The 15,989-nt window shown below is 40.7% G+C and overlaps 2 protein-coding genes across 2 annotated transcripts in view; both read right to left on the reverse strand.

Annotated features, from left to right (window-relative positions):
- The window catches only part of fgd4a (FYVE, RhoGEF and PH domain containing 4a), a 55,245-nt gene extending 43,945 nt beyond the window's left edge, over positions 1–11,300 (reverse strand). The window contains exon 1 of the mRNA XM_083916123.1: positions 11,171–11,300. Coding sequence (XP_083772249.1) covers positions 11,171–11,273 — 103 coding nt within the window. The 5' untranslated portion in view covers positions 11,274–11,300. The remainder of the gene's footprint in view (positions 1–11,170) is intronic.
- A 3,873-nt stretch (positions 11,301–15,173) lies between these two features.
- bicd1a (bicaudal D homolog 1a) overlaps positions 15,174–15,989 on the reverse strand; it is a gene marked incomplete at its 5' end in the record, with an annotated part of 28,646 nt that continues 27,830 nt past the window's right edge. The window contains one exon of the mRNA XM_083916495.1: positions 15,174–15,422. Within this exon, the coding sequence (XP_083772621.1) occupies positions 15,302–15,422 (121 nt within the window). The 3' untranslated portion in view covers positions 15,174–15,301. The remainder of the gene's footprint in view (positions 15,423–15,989) is intronic.

Here is a 15,989-nt window from a genome sequence, read left to right on the forward strand (position 1 = left end):
TCATGATTTCACACCTGTCTGGCAGAGCCAAAGCCTGTGCGGCAGCTGAATGGGGCCAGGGCTCCGCTCTCTGTTACTCTCTCCCTGAATTCCAGGCCGCGTTAATCTAGACTTTTGACCCCGTTACCAGGCACCAAGAAAGGGCGCAGGAACTCAGCGTTCTAAAGCAAGGCAGCGGGTCTGTATGTGACTATGCCATCCGTTTCCGCATTTTGGCAGTAGAGAGCAGATGGAACGCCACAGCTACATACGACGTGTTTTTGAAAGGACTCGCAGCTCCTCGTTCCTTTGGAATATATTCAGTGTTGATCTGTAAACCTCCGCATCTGAGTCTTCATTCCTGCCTGGGCCTGACAATTTTAGTGTGATCCTTGTTTTATTTCTGAATTCATTCCTTTCAGTTTTATAAAGATTCAGCAAACTAGCAAGAGCATGTCATGTAAAACGAGTTTCTCTCATTGTGAATGGCTTTTAAAACTCAGCATTGCAAATAGTCATTTTCATTTTTTTGCAACCTTTAAAGCGGGAAACAACATAATTTATGTGCATATATTCTCTTCTGTCCTTTTCTTCCTTCCGCCTCACTTCCTCCCACTCATCGCAAACACACTGCCCACCTCACACTTTTCTCTACCTTGTTACCACTGCAGCTGGCATTTTCCTCTACCCTCGCAAATTCCCCTACCTCTCTACCACATCCACCTACTGCTCTGTTACTGTAGTCCAAGTCTCCCTCCACCATCCATCTCTTCACGTCTTTATAAGAATAGAACCATGGGCCTCCCACACACATCATTAATTAAACCCACCTCACTTAAAATGCATACACATGTTCACCAGCACACACACACACACACACACACACACACACACACACACACACACACACACACACACACACACACACACACACACACACACACACACACACACACACACACACACACACACACACACACACACACACACACACACACACACACACACACACACACACACACACACATACACACACACACATTTGGCATGCACACACTGCATTTGAGCGCTCGCTGTTTTCATTGACTCCCCCCTCCTCCCAGTGCACCACGCACATTATGAAGGTCAATGATGAATGATGGGTATTGTTTGGGTCTGCAGACACACATGTTTGTACACACACACACACACACACACACACACACACACACACACACACACACACACACACACACACACACACACACACACACACACACACACACACACACATACACACACACACACACACAAGAACAAATGCTACAAAGACACAGTGAACAAGGTGTAGTGGCTGAATCTCTACAGCAGCAGGGCACATCTGTCATGATGGCAGAACAGGCACGGGTCGGCATCTGCCCCCGCATCGCTGGAACAACTCACTTTGGATTGGCTCCCACAATCAGACTGACACACACACACAGACATACACACAAAAAAACACACACGCACACATATGCGCACACATACATGAAAACGCACACGCCATAGACTGTATGGCACACACACACACACACACACACACACATCTAATCCCTGCTCTCAATCGGTTCGTTAAAAAAAAAAAAAAACCTGCCAAAATCAACGCTGACTGTGCAGAGTCCATCTAGAGCTGCACAATGTTTGGTAGCTTCCATCAGCCACCTTATCTTTCCTTGTAGCAAACACACGTAATAAATCCAACAATAATCCACCCTGAATCAACAATTCAAGTTTAAGTGAGTGGGTGAGCTAGCAAGTGTGTGTGTGTGTGTGTGTGTGTGTGTGTGTGTGTGTGTGTGTGTGTGTGTGTGTGTGTGTGTGTGTGTGTGTGTGTGTGTGTGTGTTTTAGCACTGTGAACTGAGGCCAGTTTATCAAGTCAAGTGCCAAATGTGAATCATGACAATTATGGTCTATTATTGATTCTCCTTAGTAGTACTGTGTGGATTTACTGTATGAACTTAGATTACTACCTTCCGCATGTACCTTTTCAGGCAGAGGCCTGGCTAACAGGATTGACTACGTTCCCCTTTCCATCATTTATCTCTGTAATAGGGCATTCACATTTCAGCAGGCTGGGTAAATTGAGTGCTCTGTTCTGACTGATAACAACATTGGAAGCTTAGATTTAATTTCAGCAAGTCATACATCTGCACTGCACTGACAATGTCTTTCAAAATGTTTAGGAGTTAATACAGTTAGCTGTTGAGTGGCACTATTTACAGAACCATCCCTTAATAAAACAAGTTCACTATTGACCCGAAAATGTCTGTGACCACTGAACAGTATAATGAGGTGCTCACTCATTTGCTCCTGTTAGGTGTAACAGAAGAAAGCACACTGCTCTGCAGTGCCTCTGGGTGCCTTTGATCAAGATTGTTGAAAACCAGCACTCATGTGGCCACAGTCGAAATTACAGGTCCCATTATGCCTGCCTCTCTTAACCTCCAAACCTATGGACCTTTTCAAAGATGTAAACATAAACATTCCAAAACAATCCTAGTTTGTTTCCTGTTGCAGTGTATGTGAATGACATCCGCAGACAGTAAGTTAGCAAGGACCAAGGCTGTTGCCTAGCAATGGAATGCCGTTAAAAAGGCCTAAACAAACCTATAGAAATACCTGAGAAATCAAGACACTTCCTCACACAAATGTTAGCTACAATACCCAAATACAGTGATAAATGGGACAGAATCTCTATTGTCTCCCATTTATATAAGGTCATATTTTCCAAACCTATATCCAATATATATATATATATATATATATATATAAACAGTACCAGTCAAAAGTTTGGACACATTTTCTCATTCACTTAAATGCATGTCCACACTTTTGACTGGTACTGTGAAAAACAGCATTGCCATACATCTTTCATGTCATGTGCGTGGACCTGTCAGTCAGGCAAAACCAGAGAAAAATAATCCAGTGTGAATGCTGTCTAAAGAATGTGGAAGCCTTTAAAAGTCTTTTGGTGTATCTTCTGCGTAGGTTTCACTGGAATGAACCGGCTGCCATCAGGTACATTTCTCTGAAAAAGAGAACATATTGATACAATATGTCCTTTCACTGTCATATGTCCTTTATGTGTTGGAGAATATAAATAAATATCCACAAGTGTATGTCTTAAGTTTATCTTTGTGACAAATGCGTTTCTTAATGTGTCTTATCTTGTCATCTGTCAGTAAAACTATCGGAGCGTTATGTCAGGACTCTGGCATGCTCCAAGGAATGCTGATCAATGCTGAGAAAGAGAGAGCGAGAAGGTTGAGGGAAAGAGAAAGAGAAAACAGCATAAGAAGAAAATATGATGGAAGATAGAAAAAAAACACTGACTTTCTGGAGAAGAAGACCTCCTGTTGGAGAGGCTGACAACCACACAGCGGGACTCACCAAGTGGAAACAAGGCTACTAATTTTAGCTCATCATCATCTACTTCACCTGACTACCTGACTTTCGAGTTTTGCCTTCAGACTCAGGCATTCACACACAAATCCTATCTGGTTAGAACAAACTGGGCTATATTGAAGCACTGTAGATCTAAAACCTGACCTCCTTTAGAGCTGCAGAACACACACAAGGAGGAAGGTCAGAGGGGATATTAGTAGTAACCATGCTAAAAACAAGCAGTTGAGCCTCTGACCTGTGGATCTTACTAAAGATGGGGATAAAAATAAATACATAAGAGTAGTGCTGAAGCAGAAAATAAAATGGTTCATCTCCTGGGGTGCATGAATGCCTTGGACAGCTTTCCGCATATTATATTATGAGATATTTTATGTTCAAAGTTATTTTGGCCCAGATAAGATGCAAGAGGAAAGCTTTAAATTGTTCTAAATGGAAAAGGTTTATCCTCTGGTGATGTGTTTTGTGCATTTAATGTCAGTCTTTAAGTACATGTTCATGTTTCTGGTGTATCAGTGAAATTATGGTGGTGTTAAAGAAAAAAAAATCAAAGGGATCTTTCAAAACCTATTCATTCTATGGGGACAATGAACATCCAAAACAATCTGGCCATCATTTTTCAAAAGACCTTAATGTGGAGGTCAAGAAGAACTTTTTGCATGATAAAAATTACAGGAGGTCAACAAAAGCATAAGGTAGCAACATTTTTAACAGCAGTGAGAAAGGGTGAAAGTGTGTGAAGTTAAGTGTGTTTTTTATACTATGCAAGTTTTTCAGAGAGATCTTAAAAACAGCAATATATTGAATCACAACCCCTGTACATAAACATAATCCATCTTAAGAAAAATTAAGACACTATATGCAAGACCGCCACACATTCTCAACCTTTTCCCGGGACTGTTGGAGCATTTGAAGGCTAATATAAAATGGACAAAAAGCTAATTTGCACATATGAGTATGTACGCGCTGACACTGACAACTATGTGTTACTAGTACTTGTGACACCCTCTCCCACGTTGAAACAATAAGCGTGGTGAAAGGACCCAGGCCTGCTTGTGTTCCCGGCCCTTTCCTTCCTGCCAATGAGAATGAGAGCCAAATGCCTTACAGTGTTTCCTTTCCTTTGCTGTTAAATAAGACTCAATGCTCAACGATGACTCCTTGCCAGCTCACCGACAATACACACCACCCTAAGAAAGATGCACAGTTGAGGGGTTGCAATGTTACAACACACACATACTCGCACTTCCATTGCTCTACTAGGCTGCCTATAGACTTACACAACACAAACGCAGTTTGATGGCCCCATCGGGGATGTTGCCAAAAGGCCAGAGTGGTTAGAAGAGGGTCTAAAAAGGGGGAACTAGTTCCCAGGCTTCTGAGAACAAAACATTTTTTTCCCAGCCTGGTGGATTAAAATGCACCCTCAGTGAATGAATACATTTACTCCAAGTATATTCACTGTATCCGACAAGTATTACCTAAACAAATACATTTACTAAACACTCACGTTGGTAAACCACTGACTTCTGACAAAACATAATCACAAAAAGATTAATTTACTGCAGATAGGAGGGAACTTTTTCAGGTAATTTGCTCTTGTTTTGTGCAGCCCTAGCACTTCGTCAGAGGGAACAGCAACACACTAGCAGAGTGGGAAATAAATGGTCTATATGGGAGAGCAGCCGGATGATAACATGAGGAAATGGGTCCTGCTCGCTGGTAGAAAATGATTATCTAAATGCCAGTCAAACAAGGATAACAGAGCAGCAGGGAGTGTTTTAAGGTAATGAGATTAGTCACAGATGATGTTTGTGAAAGGATGGGCAGGATATAAAACTTTTCTTCACATATTATTATTTTCATCTTTTAACATCAACATATCCTTACTTTTTCAGTGTACAGCCAAGTATGTAGTCTCCAAATCTTACCATAACAGCAGAGAAGACACATCTTTGCGGTTTTACCTTTCCGCCTCCAAAACCAGTACTTGCGTCGTCGTTTCATTGTCAGTCCAGTGTCTTTTATTTCGATTAGGAAAATACCAACCCAAAATCCTCCAAACATATATATTCAACTACTGACAGTGTTCATCCTCACTGTGTTGTCTGGCATGTAAGGATCACCTACCCGAGGCAACGTGTCTGAGGCGGGACCTCCGGTAACCAGCAGCCAGACAGTCCATTCTGTGTCCAAGCTGGTGGACAGAACGCAACAGAAAGTGTAGATTGAGAAAGTGAGGTCTATGAACGGATAAGATCAAGGAAAAGTTTCACTTCCTATGTGGAAGCGGTGGCCTAAAATACACCTCTGTTTAGTACTTTCTCCCCTTCCTTCCTCTACCACCAACAGCGAGGCGGAGGAGACATCTTGAGTGGATGCTATGCTGAGACCTGTACTCTACTGCTGAAGCGTAGAAAGACAGCGCTGTGGAGGAAGACAAGTCATCCAACCACTAACACCTTCACATCTTTCTGTCCTCTTGCAGATGGGATGTCCGTAATTTCGCAAAGGTGAGAAAAAAATGGTTGGGTTACACGATTGCCCCACATCTTCCTCTCTGTAAAGTTACTTCCTCAAATTCCCTCTGTAGTCTCTTAGTGTCTCAGTAACTTTCTGGGAAGAGCCTCACAGGCTAACGATGCCAGTCAGGAGGGGGAAACAACACACAGTCAGGAAACTCCTGTTGGCGCATGGTTAAAAAAACAGTGTGTCATGGCTGAAACACACAGCAGATATTTAGGCATCTACTGACTTTTTATATTGGGATTCAGAGTGAGCACTGACAGTTTGCTCTGGTTATTAAACCCAACTGATAAGGTTTTAGAGGTGAATAAAATTAGATTAAGAGTAAAATACTAATTCCATTAGAGAAGACAATCTGGCTTTGGGTGGTGTGTGACACATAAAGGTGAGTGCACACACATACACACACACACACACACACACACACACACACACACACACACACACACACACACACACACACACACACACTCATATAAAGGAAACATCATCAGTCTGTGTTCTTACAGTATCTCATTTTTTTTCTGGAGAAACCCTACACGTTGATGTTCAAACAGTCTAAAAGTAGCCCATTGTTAGTTTCCTCTCTTCACCTCATTGTTTCTCCAGCAGGCATCTGTGAGAAATATCCCTGTCTATACAGAATCACCGGAATATAGTGTTTGTGTGTGTGTGAGTGTGTTTTTGTGTGTGTGTGTGTGTTACAGTGAGAAAAATATCATATATAAGTTAGCCTGTGAATGTTCTCATTCGTCCAGGTCATCGTTATCCGCAAAGCAATTTCAGTCAAAAACAACTGGACTGGTTGTTTCTCTAGGAAGACGTTTCACCTCTCATTCATATATAAGTTAGTCAAAACTAAATAATTAAAAGAGCAAAAGCATGATAATGTGCTTTCAAACAGAAGGACCTCTTGGTTTTATAGAGACAATCTAAGAAAACTGCTTTCTAATTGATTTGGGAGAAACAGCACAGTATCATGCCAGGATATAGCATATATTGATGGTTAGTTTGTTTCAAAGGAATGACTCTAGTCTGCATGTATCCACAACACACACTGAGCACCGAAGGTCCACCTGCTGGGCAATGGGTGAAAACATTCCTGAGCATTTACCTCCACCTACTGGTAAATTTGAAAAGTGCAGTGACTAGTCCTCATGGTGTTTGTGATAGCATGTGTGTGCAACAGCTGAGGGATATTACACACACACACACACCACACACACTTTCGCACACACACAAACTCACACACAAATTAGCTGTTTCCTGCTGCAGCCCACACCCACTGTTATTATCAACTACGCAATCCAACCACCTCCACACACAATCACGTCTAGTCCTAAACGTCTCTACCAGAGACAAAGTTAACACAAGGAAAATATTTAAATATACAGCGGCCACGGGTTCGACTCCAACCTGCTACCCTGCTGCATGTTTCCCCCTCTCTCTCTCACCCCATTTCCTGTCTCTCCTATCTAATAAAAGGCTTGAAAACTGCCATAAAAATGATCTTTTAAAAAAAGTGGTAATTTCATTATTATTGTTGTTATTACTGGCTAACTTCCGGGTGACAAGTCCCTGATTGTCAGCTCTGCATGGCCTAGGGGTATGTATGAAATATGAATAAACTCTGCTGTATGGCTTATGTGTGTCGTGTCTAGAGCTGCCCCAGCTTGGTTGATCAGTCGATTAATCAGCCATTTTGGTCTTAGTTGACTATGATTTCTTATGTTGATTAGTCATTTTTATGGTTTTTCATACTGAATAACTTATTTATGAGAGCTCAATCAATCACTTAATGCTAATGTTTACTGCATCTCATCAACATCTCCATCATGATTGTTATATTTTATTGCTGCCCTGCATTTCTGTATGCGTCAAAACATGGCTGTAATGAGTCTTGCTTTGCGTTTTCCTGCTTTGTGTTGCGTACTTGTATGGCTACATGTACTGAATTTAGATAGTGTTGAATGTGGATGTACTGTATTACTGTAATTGTTTTGCTGTTTCCTATTGCTTTGGTCAAAGCAAAGCTCAGCAACAGTTTAAAATCAGCCAGCTGGCTCACACTGTTAAATTAATATGTGTTGTTGTTATAAATAAAACTAAATGGAAATCAAAATTTCTGTTTAGCAGTTATTTACAAAACTGTAACTCTGGTATAACCACAAAGTAGGGGAAAGGAAAAGACTTTCCACTTGACCTTTTATAATCTAAAAAACAATCACAGTGTCTCTCTGTGATGGGTGTATTATATATCGATGTGTTACAGCAGTGCACACCATATAAAATAAATCATCTTTAAGCCATCATGAACTGAGCTGCACACTGTTGCCTCAAGTGAGTTAAAGCCAGGAGAAGACAGCGAGAGCGTTCAGCACAGGATGAATGAGCACCAGTGCAGCAAAACAATACCAGAAGCAGTAGGCTAGCAGGCCACACAGTACCTAATTCATACAATCCCACTGCTTCTATCTTAGCAGATAGAAAACAAACAGCATCATTGTTGTAGACTAATGCGGTTGTCCTCGCGGTAACACCAGCTAAAACCCACATGCCTCCGAGTTATTAGCGGTAAACACAAATTAAATTTCACTCAATTAAATTAAATAAGAGACTTGGGCAAACTCGACTTCACACAAGAAAGAGAGAAAAAAATAGAGCTCTTTCAAGTAGCACAGGGTGATCTGGCTAACATACTCATATAGGTCTTTTCATTCTTTATAGTGAAATTTATCACTATATTGCATGTTTTCTGGTAGATCAGTAAATAGTCTATATAACAACCATATGGTTAAGTCTGTTTTTGTACACTCCTTTGTGAATACCTAACAAATTAGCATTTTCTCATTTTATTAAGTTAAGTAAGTTACAAAATGAACTTCACAAGCAAGGAATCGCAATAGAAACGATAATGAAAAATACATACGATAGATAATATATACGATATACATTCTAATATAATTTTGATGATATATATATTGTCATATTGTCAGTGTGTTAGTGCATGACGGCTAAAGGAAGCTTTAAATCCCTCAAAATGATAATAATACATTCATATATTTAGATATAATAAGCCATCTTAAAGGAACAAGTCATGATAAAATGAAAGTTCAGTCATGTGTAAGACTACCAAAAGTTCCAACCTTCTCCCAAAACTGTTGGTAACTATTGCCGTAATGCAGTGGTCATAAGTTTCATGGAAATGAATCATTCAGTATGAAAAAAGCATAAAAAAAGAAGAAATCTTAGCCAACGAAGACCAAAATTAGCCATGTGAGGGCAGCCCAGCCCAACTTTAATGTGTATGATAGTGGTATAGTGTTGTCACAACCCAACTCTGTTAAATAAGAGCCGACAGGATAATAATGTATTAAAGTTTACAATTAAAAGCTACCTGGGCTGAAAGGACAATAGACTTAAAGACTTGCTGCTTCCTGACCATTCGTCCAGGAAGAACAGATCACAACAGACATAAACAACAAAAAAGCATCCTCTTTATCATGAATAGTATGGCCCTAAAAATCCCATTTCATACACTCCTGTGAATCTTCTAAAACAGACCGATACAAATAGAGCCAAACAACAGAGCATGATAGATCACTGTGTAAAACTGCTTCGCTACCTAAATCATATCCGTGGTCTGAGAAATGCGGGCTCAGCCACCACAATAAAACTGCTGGATCAATGAAATGTCCAACGTGTGACGGGGGAAATCACATTAAACTGATTTGTTTTATTCAGTTCTTTCACTTTCAAAAATCAACCAATGTTCATGTCAAAGAAGGTTTAGTTTAATGTCCACAAAAACCATCACAACAGACACAAATACAATAGCTCAGTAATGAAACAGTGGGACTGTTTCCTTTTAGTTTATAATGGGGAGCAAAAAAGGACGGGATGACAGGAGGGAATAGATGTATGGTGCTGTGAGGAAGATAAACTGTACATCTGTGATAGAAAAATCTAATATAATCTAATATAATCTAACATCTAATGGAGCTAAAATTGCTCAAAAGCTATTGGTCACACTGGGTCATTATCATCCATGAAGCTCAGACCTTGGATTCAGCCCAGCATACTTTTTTTTATTATCTACTGACCAGTAAAGCAAATGTTGTTGAATATGTTGTACTGTATATTACCAAAGCATTACCAAAAATTGTGTAATACTGGGGGCAGAAGCTCATACATTCCAATATTGACTTCAATATTGCTAACACACAGTGATTCACTGACAGATAATACATCTGGTCATTCTAGTGTTTACCTCGCTTCCTGCAGATAATCGTGCCTTGAGCTGAAGGCCCCTTGCCTCATCTTAACAGTGGCACTTGACCACAGAGCAAAGTCCACATCAAACTGCAAGTACAGTATCCTCAGCTGCATGTTAGCACAAGCAAACTGCAGAGTTTCAAGATAAGACGAGCACCTCCCGTCCCAGTAAATCTTGCCCAGACAGCACACACCGCAGGAGAGCTGACATGTATTTGGATCCCAGTTTTCTGAGAAATATGGACTTAAGCCTCGCCAAGCTGTCAGTTACAACTGCCAGGCTGCAGGTGTGCAAAGATCCATCTGGAAGTTTGTCTGGAGACATTCTTTTTGACACCCAGGGCTGCACAGGGACCCATCATATAAACTAATCTTTGCATGCTCCTGAGCGCATAAGTTCTAGGACTTTCAGAAATGAAGAAAAATTTGCCCTCCAGCATGTAGATGGTTACACAACAGGCTGGGACTTGCCTTTGAAGCCTCCATAGCTGCTGAGCAGCCAGCAAGTCAGAGGTGGTGTGTAAACATGGGCTATAATGTAGGTGTGTTACAGTCTGGCCATTCCATGCTCTCCCAACCTGACAAAAACAGCATGGATAATAGAGGACCTGATACAGCCTTAACACTGAGTCACAGGGAAAACAGCTTAAGACTTTACAGCCTGTTATAATCCTTTAGATTTTTTTACTCATGCTCTTACTGCACAGTAAAATGCAGAAGGACGTTTCCATGAATAGGCAAATCAGATAAGACATACAGTAGCATTTAAAAACAAAACACAATCAGCAGCTGAGGAATGATGTCTTATTATTGTTATTAACAAGCACTGGGCTTTACAATAGGTTGTAAAAGAGCATAACGTAGCCTGCGGGAGTCCTTTGAATCTCTAGCAATAGTTTTGGCATAGAAAAGTTAGGATTTCGTTTAGAAAGAAAAGGGATGTTCGAGCATTCCTTCACAACTCACCTGTTTCTTCTGGCTCCACGGTGTCCAGACTAAGTTGTTTCCGGCGAAAAGCGACTCGGCTAAAGCCGTCCATTCTGTTTTGAGGCGTTGACCGCTCCAGCATTGAGATACTACCGTGAAACGCATTCAAATTGAGCGGAAATAATAATTTACGAGTTTAAGAAAGGCGGTCCACTCCCCCGTGCAAACTCAGTACCGCGTCCAGGTCCAGCTGCGTTACGACAGCCCATGTGCGCCTGCGCGGGTCAATGAGTAACATCAGACTAACAGGTGAACGTGTCGTGCACTTTTCTCAATCCCAATGTTCCCCAAACCCCGCCCTTCTCCCCCCTCTCTGTGCGGACCTCCTTATTATAACACCCAGACAATGTCTCACACACGCACACACACACGCACACACACACACACACCCACACACACGCACACACACACACACACACACACACACACGCACACACACACACACACACACACACACACACATATCATCATTTTGAATTGATGAAAATTTGAATGATTGCATTCAACATTTAAAATAATAATAATAATTCATTTTATTTATAAAGCGCTTTTCAGAAACCCAAAGTCGCTTACAGAGTAGGACATATAGTATATACAGACGATAAACAACAGGAGACAAGGATGACAGGGAAGCAAGGCGAAGGGGGCGTGGGGTAATGGTGATACAGACAAATAGTAGAAACAGGTACAACAATAGAGGTGGGGGGATGGATTGAAGAGCAGTGGGGGGGGGGGGGGGTCAAGGGGAGGGGCTGAAATGGGTGAGGAGAGCGGAAGGAGTGTGGGGGGGGAGTCGGGGGGGGAGGCCGGGAGTGAATGTAGTTATGGGTAGGGGAGGTTGTAGGCTTGTGAGAAAAGGAAGGTTTTTAGACGGGATTTAAATGTTGTGAGTGATGGAGAGTCGCGGATGGGCTGGGGGAGAGAGTTCCAGAGTCGGGGTGCAGTTCTAGAGAAAGCTCTGTGTCCGAAGGTTTTGAGTTTGGAAGGTGGCATGGTCAGAGTTAGGGAGGAGGAGGATCGGAGGGCTCGGGAGGGGCGGTGGGGGGTAAGGAGGTCAGAGAGGTAGGGTGGTGCCAGATGGTGAAGAGCTTTGAAGGTGAGGAGGAGTATTTTGAAGTCGATGCGTTGTTTGATCGGGAGCCAGTGGAGGTTATATATTTATTGGTTGAAGATAGTTTGTCAAAAAAGAAGATAAAGAAATAATATATTCTTATTTATTACAGATGTACAATATAATAAACCATGATTATGAGGCTATAGCATCTGCATATTTAAAGATGCTACATTCAATTGTGAAACACAATCTCATTAATAAGGAGGAATATGGTATACATTTATAAGGAATGAGTGTCTGTGTCTAACAAGAAACTCTGGCTTCATGAAGGGTTTTGTCTGTTTCTCCATATTCAATGCAGTATTGTATATGTAGTTTGATATTCAGATAAGCTCATAATGTGCAAGCAAATAATGTGACCCTGCCATATTTATTTGCTATGACTGGACATTAAATTAAATCAACATTGTTCTGATTTTTTTCTTTCCTTTGTGATAACGGACTGAATTTATTCACCAGTCAAAAGATGGCTGCAGGGCAAGTGAGGAAACTACCTTTCTAAAGAAGTATATACTGTACAACATATCGATCAAAATCAGGATTATAGTAATGTGACTCATAATTACGCCAATGAAGAGAAAAAAATACACCATGTGTTCAATACACTTAGTAACAAAACCCATTGTTGACCTTCTTACTATAAGCTGCTGATGTCTCCTTTTACCTTTTTCCTCAGTCTGTAACAGACTGCTTAATTTCTAAGTGCTGATTCAAATCAACCATGTGTCCTGAGAAGTGATTGCCTTGTTCTGTGAAAGTACTAAGTTTGAGGTGATGCATAAATATGAGGATCAAACCCTAATCTCTCTTGTGCATTAAAAAACAACAACATTTTAACCTATTATGTGCTGTTTTAGGCATGGATATGGAAAGATACGTTCTGTCTAGTTCATTAAAAAAGATTAGACAGAAACATACACAAACACAAAGCCACATACAAATCCAAGGACAGGTCTTTTATTTACTTGTGGAACCAGTTTAACACGGTTTTAAATGGAGGAGAAACAGTTAAACCCACTGTAGTACAGCTATTGTTCTTTTTAAACCACATTTTTTTCGTTTAATTGGATTAGTCTCTCTCCATCCACGACTATATTGTGCAAACAAACCAAGAGAGTTAGGTAACCAATGAGCCTGTGAGGGGTCAGAAGCTACTTTTGGACCACAAATATTTTAATCACTCTCCAGTTGCAAAAATAACAGTGTATACTGTTAACAAAGACAAATCCAGCAAATGCACACACAGAGAACAGAAAGAGTCCACTCACTCAACGCTGATGTCACAGAAATGCTTTTATCTGTCATTACAACACTATACTGGCTATGTAATTTCAGTTTATCCGTTTCATATCCATCTGGCAGAAAAATATGTATTCAGTGCAGTAAGGAGAACATGAACATTAAAGACATTATGAGGGAATAAAGACAGAAAAATTGAATTTCAATTATGCAACAAACGTCACACATTACATCCATCTCAGTGAGACTTAGCCCATTCCTCTGTGATCAAAACTATGAAAATATCTCAATTTTGTCCCCATTTTGTTTTTTTATGTCTTGCCTTTCTTTTCAGCCTGCTGGTTAGTTTATGGTGACAGAAATGGTTAAAAGATTGGGTAAATCTTAATCAGATCCGTCTATGACCAGCACTACTGTATTGCTATAATGCATAATTGTGCTTGGACAGTACTGCATACTGTTTGGAGGAAGCATGTAGGGACAGCTAAACAAAGAGATATTACAATGAAGGAAAAGTGGAGATTGGTATATTGAAAACGTAATATCTGCCACTGTCTATGTAGGAGGTACAAAGAACAGCATTCTGGGGTTGTCGCTAATACAGTGAAAGAGCTCACAGAGAAGACAGAGTATACTTTAAGGTGATAATACAATGTTGACATGACAGTGACAGTAACTCTAGAAGAGGCACACCTTTTGGGAATCCTCTGCTCTCAACTAATGTTAAAAAGATGGAGGTCTGTTCACTCCATGGTCACTTAAACCTGTACAATTTAAAAGTCAAAAACCTAGGCCAACAGCCCTAGTCTGATCTCAAGCACCCAGTCTCTCAAGAGATCTGAGCTACATAACAGACACAACCATGTCACTAGAGTCTGCTGTAAAAATAAATATAAATAATAAGAGGTATAAAAAAAGTCTTTATGCACATGATCCCCCACCCAAAGTATAAAAAAACCACAAGCATCCCAAGAAAGACTAGTGACGTTAGAAAGGTAGTTGAAATCCACCCATCACCACCACAATAAATAGTTTTCTTGTAATACAGTGTTTACCTTCATTAGTCTGTTTGCAATGTCAACCTCAATGTACTCTATGTAACACTACTATGTGAAAGTGGCATTCATATATTTTGATTATTATACTGACAAAATTGAAACATTTTACATGCCGTAGTATGGCATGTTTTAAATCTGTTCACTAGCCCAGAAAGAACTTTTGCAGTTCTGGTTTTGGTTGCATTGGTTTTCCTTTATTCAGGAGTTCTGGCCATGTACAGTAGTGAATGTGCTAAATTGTCTGTGATCACTGAAGTCTGCACCACAGCAGTAAAACACATCTTGAAGAATGACTAACGAACACAGAAAAAACATTCCAATAATAAATATCTCAGAAAATTGTCATAAATCAATATGTAAATAAATAGAGTAAATAAATTATAAATAAATATTAATACAAATAAGGGAACCGATTCCCCAAAATGTTTACTCATTTTGCGCCTCAGTTCAATCCTTTTCAGGACAGGATATCACTTCCAGAGAAAAAGAGAGCGTCTTGCTCTTCTTCTGCGACCCAGGTAACCAGCAGGCCTGTCAAGGGCCAACCGTGTAGCGCTTAGGGCGGTGGTCACAGAGTCCAGTAAGCACCAGGTGGCATTGAAAGGTTGGAGGGAGGTTACACTGAGGGAACCCCCATCCAAAGTGTCTCTGCATGACTCCTACCACACCAAGGCCAGAGCCCGGGCTGACGCAGCAAGGCTAGGTGCCAGGGGGCTTGGGTTGCTGGGCCAGACAGTTACGAGGGTCGCAGGGGGAGAGAAGGCTACTGCTGCTGGACAGGACTGCATGGTGTTCCTGGAGGTCTGCCAAAAATTTAGGACTGTAAGAATGCAGAGAGACAGGAGAACAGAGTAAATAAGATTGAGTGATAAAGACTGTTAATTTAAAGAACAGTTAGGGAAGAATGAGGTTACACTAAATCAGCAAACAAAAATGCAACATGTGACAAGGGCCAAAAGGTTGATGGATGATTGTCTTAAAGTTCAACTTTTTTTGGAAATACACTTATTTACTTTCTTGCCCAAGGTTAAAAGAGAAGACTGATACCACTCTAATGTCAATAAGATAAATATAAAGCTATTGCGAGCGGCCAATTAGCTTACCCCTTACTCAAAGTCGTGGTGAGGTTACTGGCAACCAGCAGAGATTCCAAGAAGTTACTGTGCCAGCATCATGGATGTAATACATCCATGGCCAGCATATAAACCCACATAAAATCAAAATGCATTGTTTTAACACTTTTGTTTGTATGAAGACTACTCCAACTAGATATAATGTGTTAAATCATGAACTTTTGAGGTGCTAGTAGGTGGAATATCTTTGGATAGAGCGAGGCTAGCTGTTTCCCTCATTTTCCAATCTTTGTGCAAAGCTTAGCAAACTGCCT

This window comes from Echiichthys vipera, assembly GCF_963691815.1.
Source record: "Echiichthys vipera genome assembly, chromosome: 7".
Classification (NCBI taxonomy): Eukaryota; Metazoa; Chordata; class Actinopteri; order Perciformes; family Trachinidae; genus Echiichthys; species Echiichthys vipera.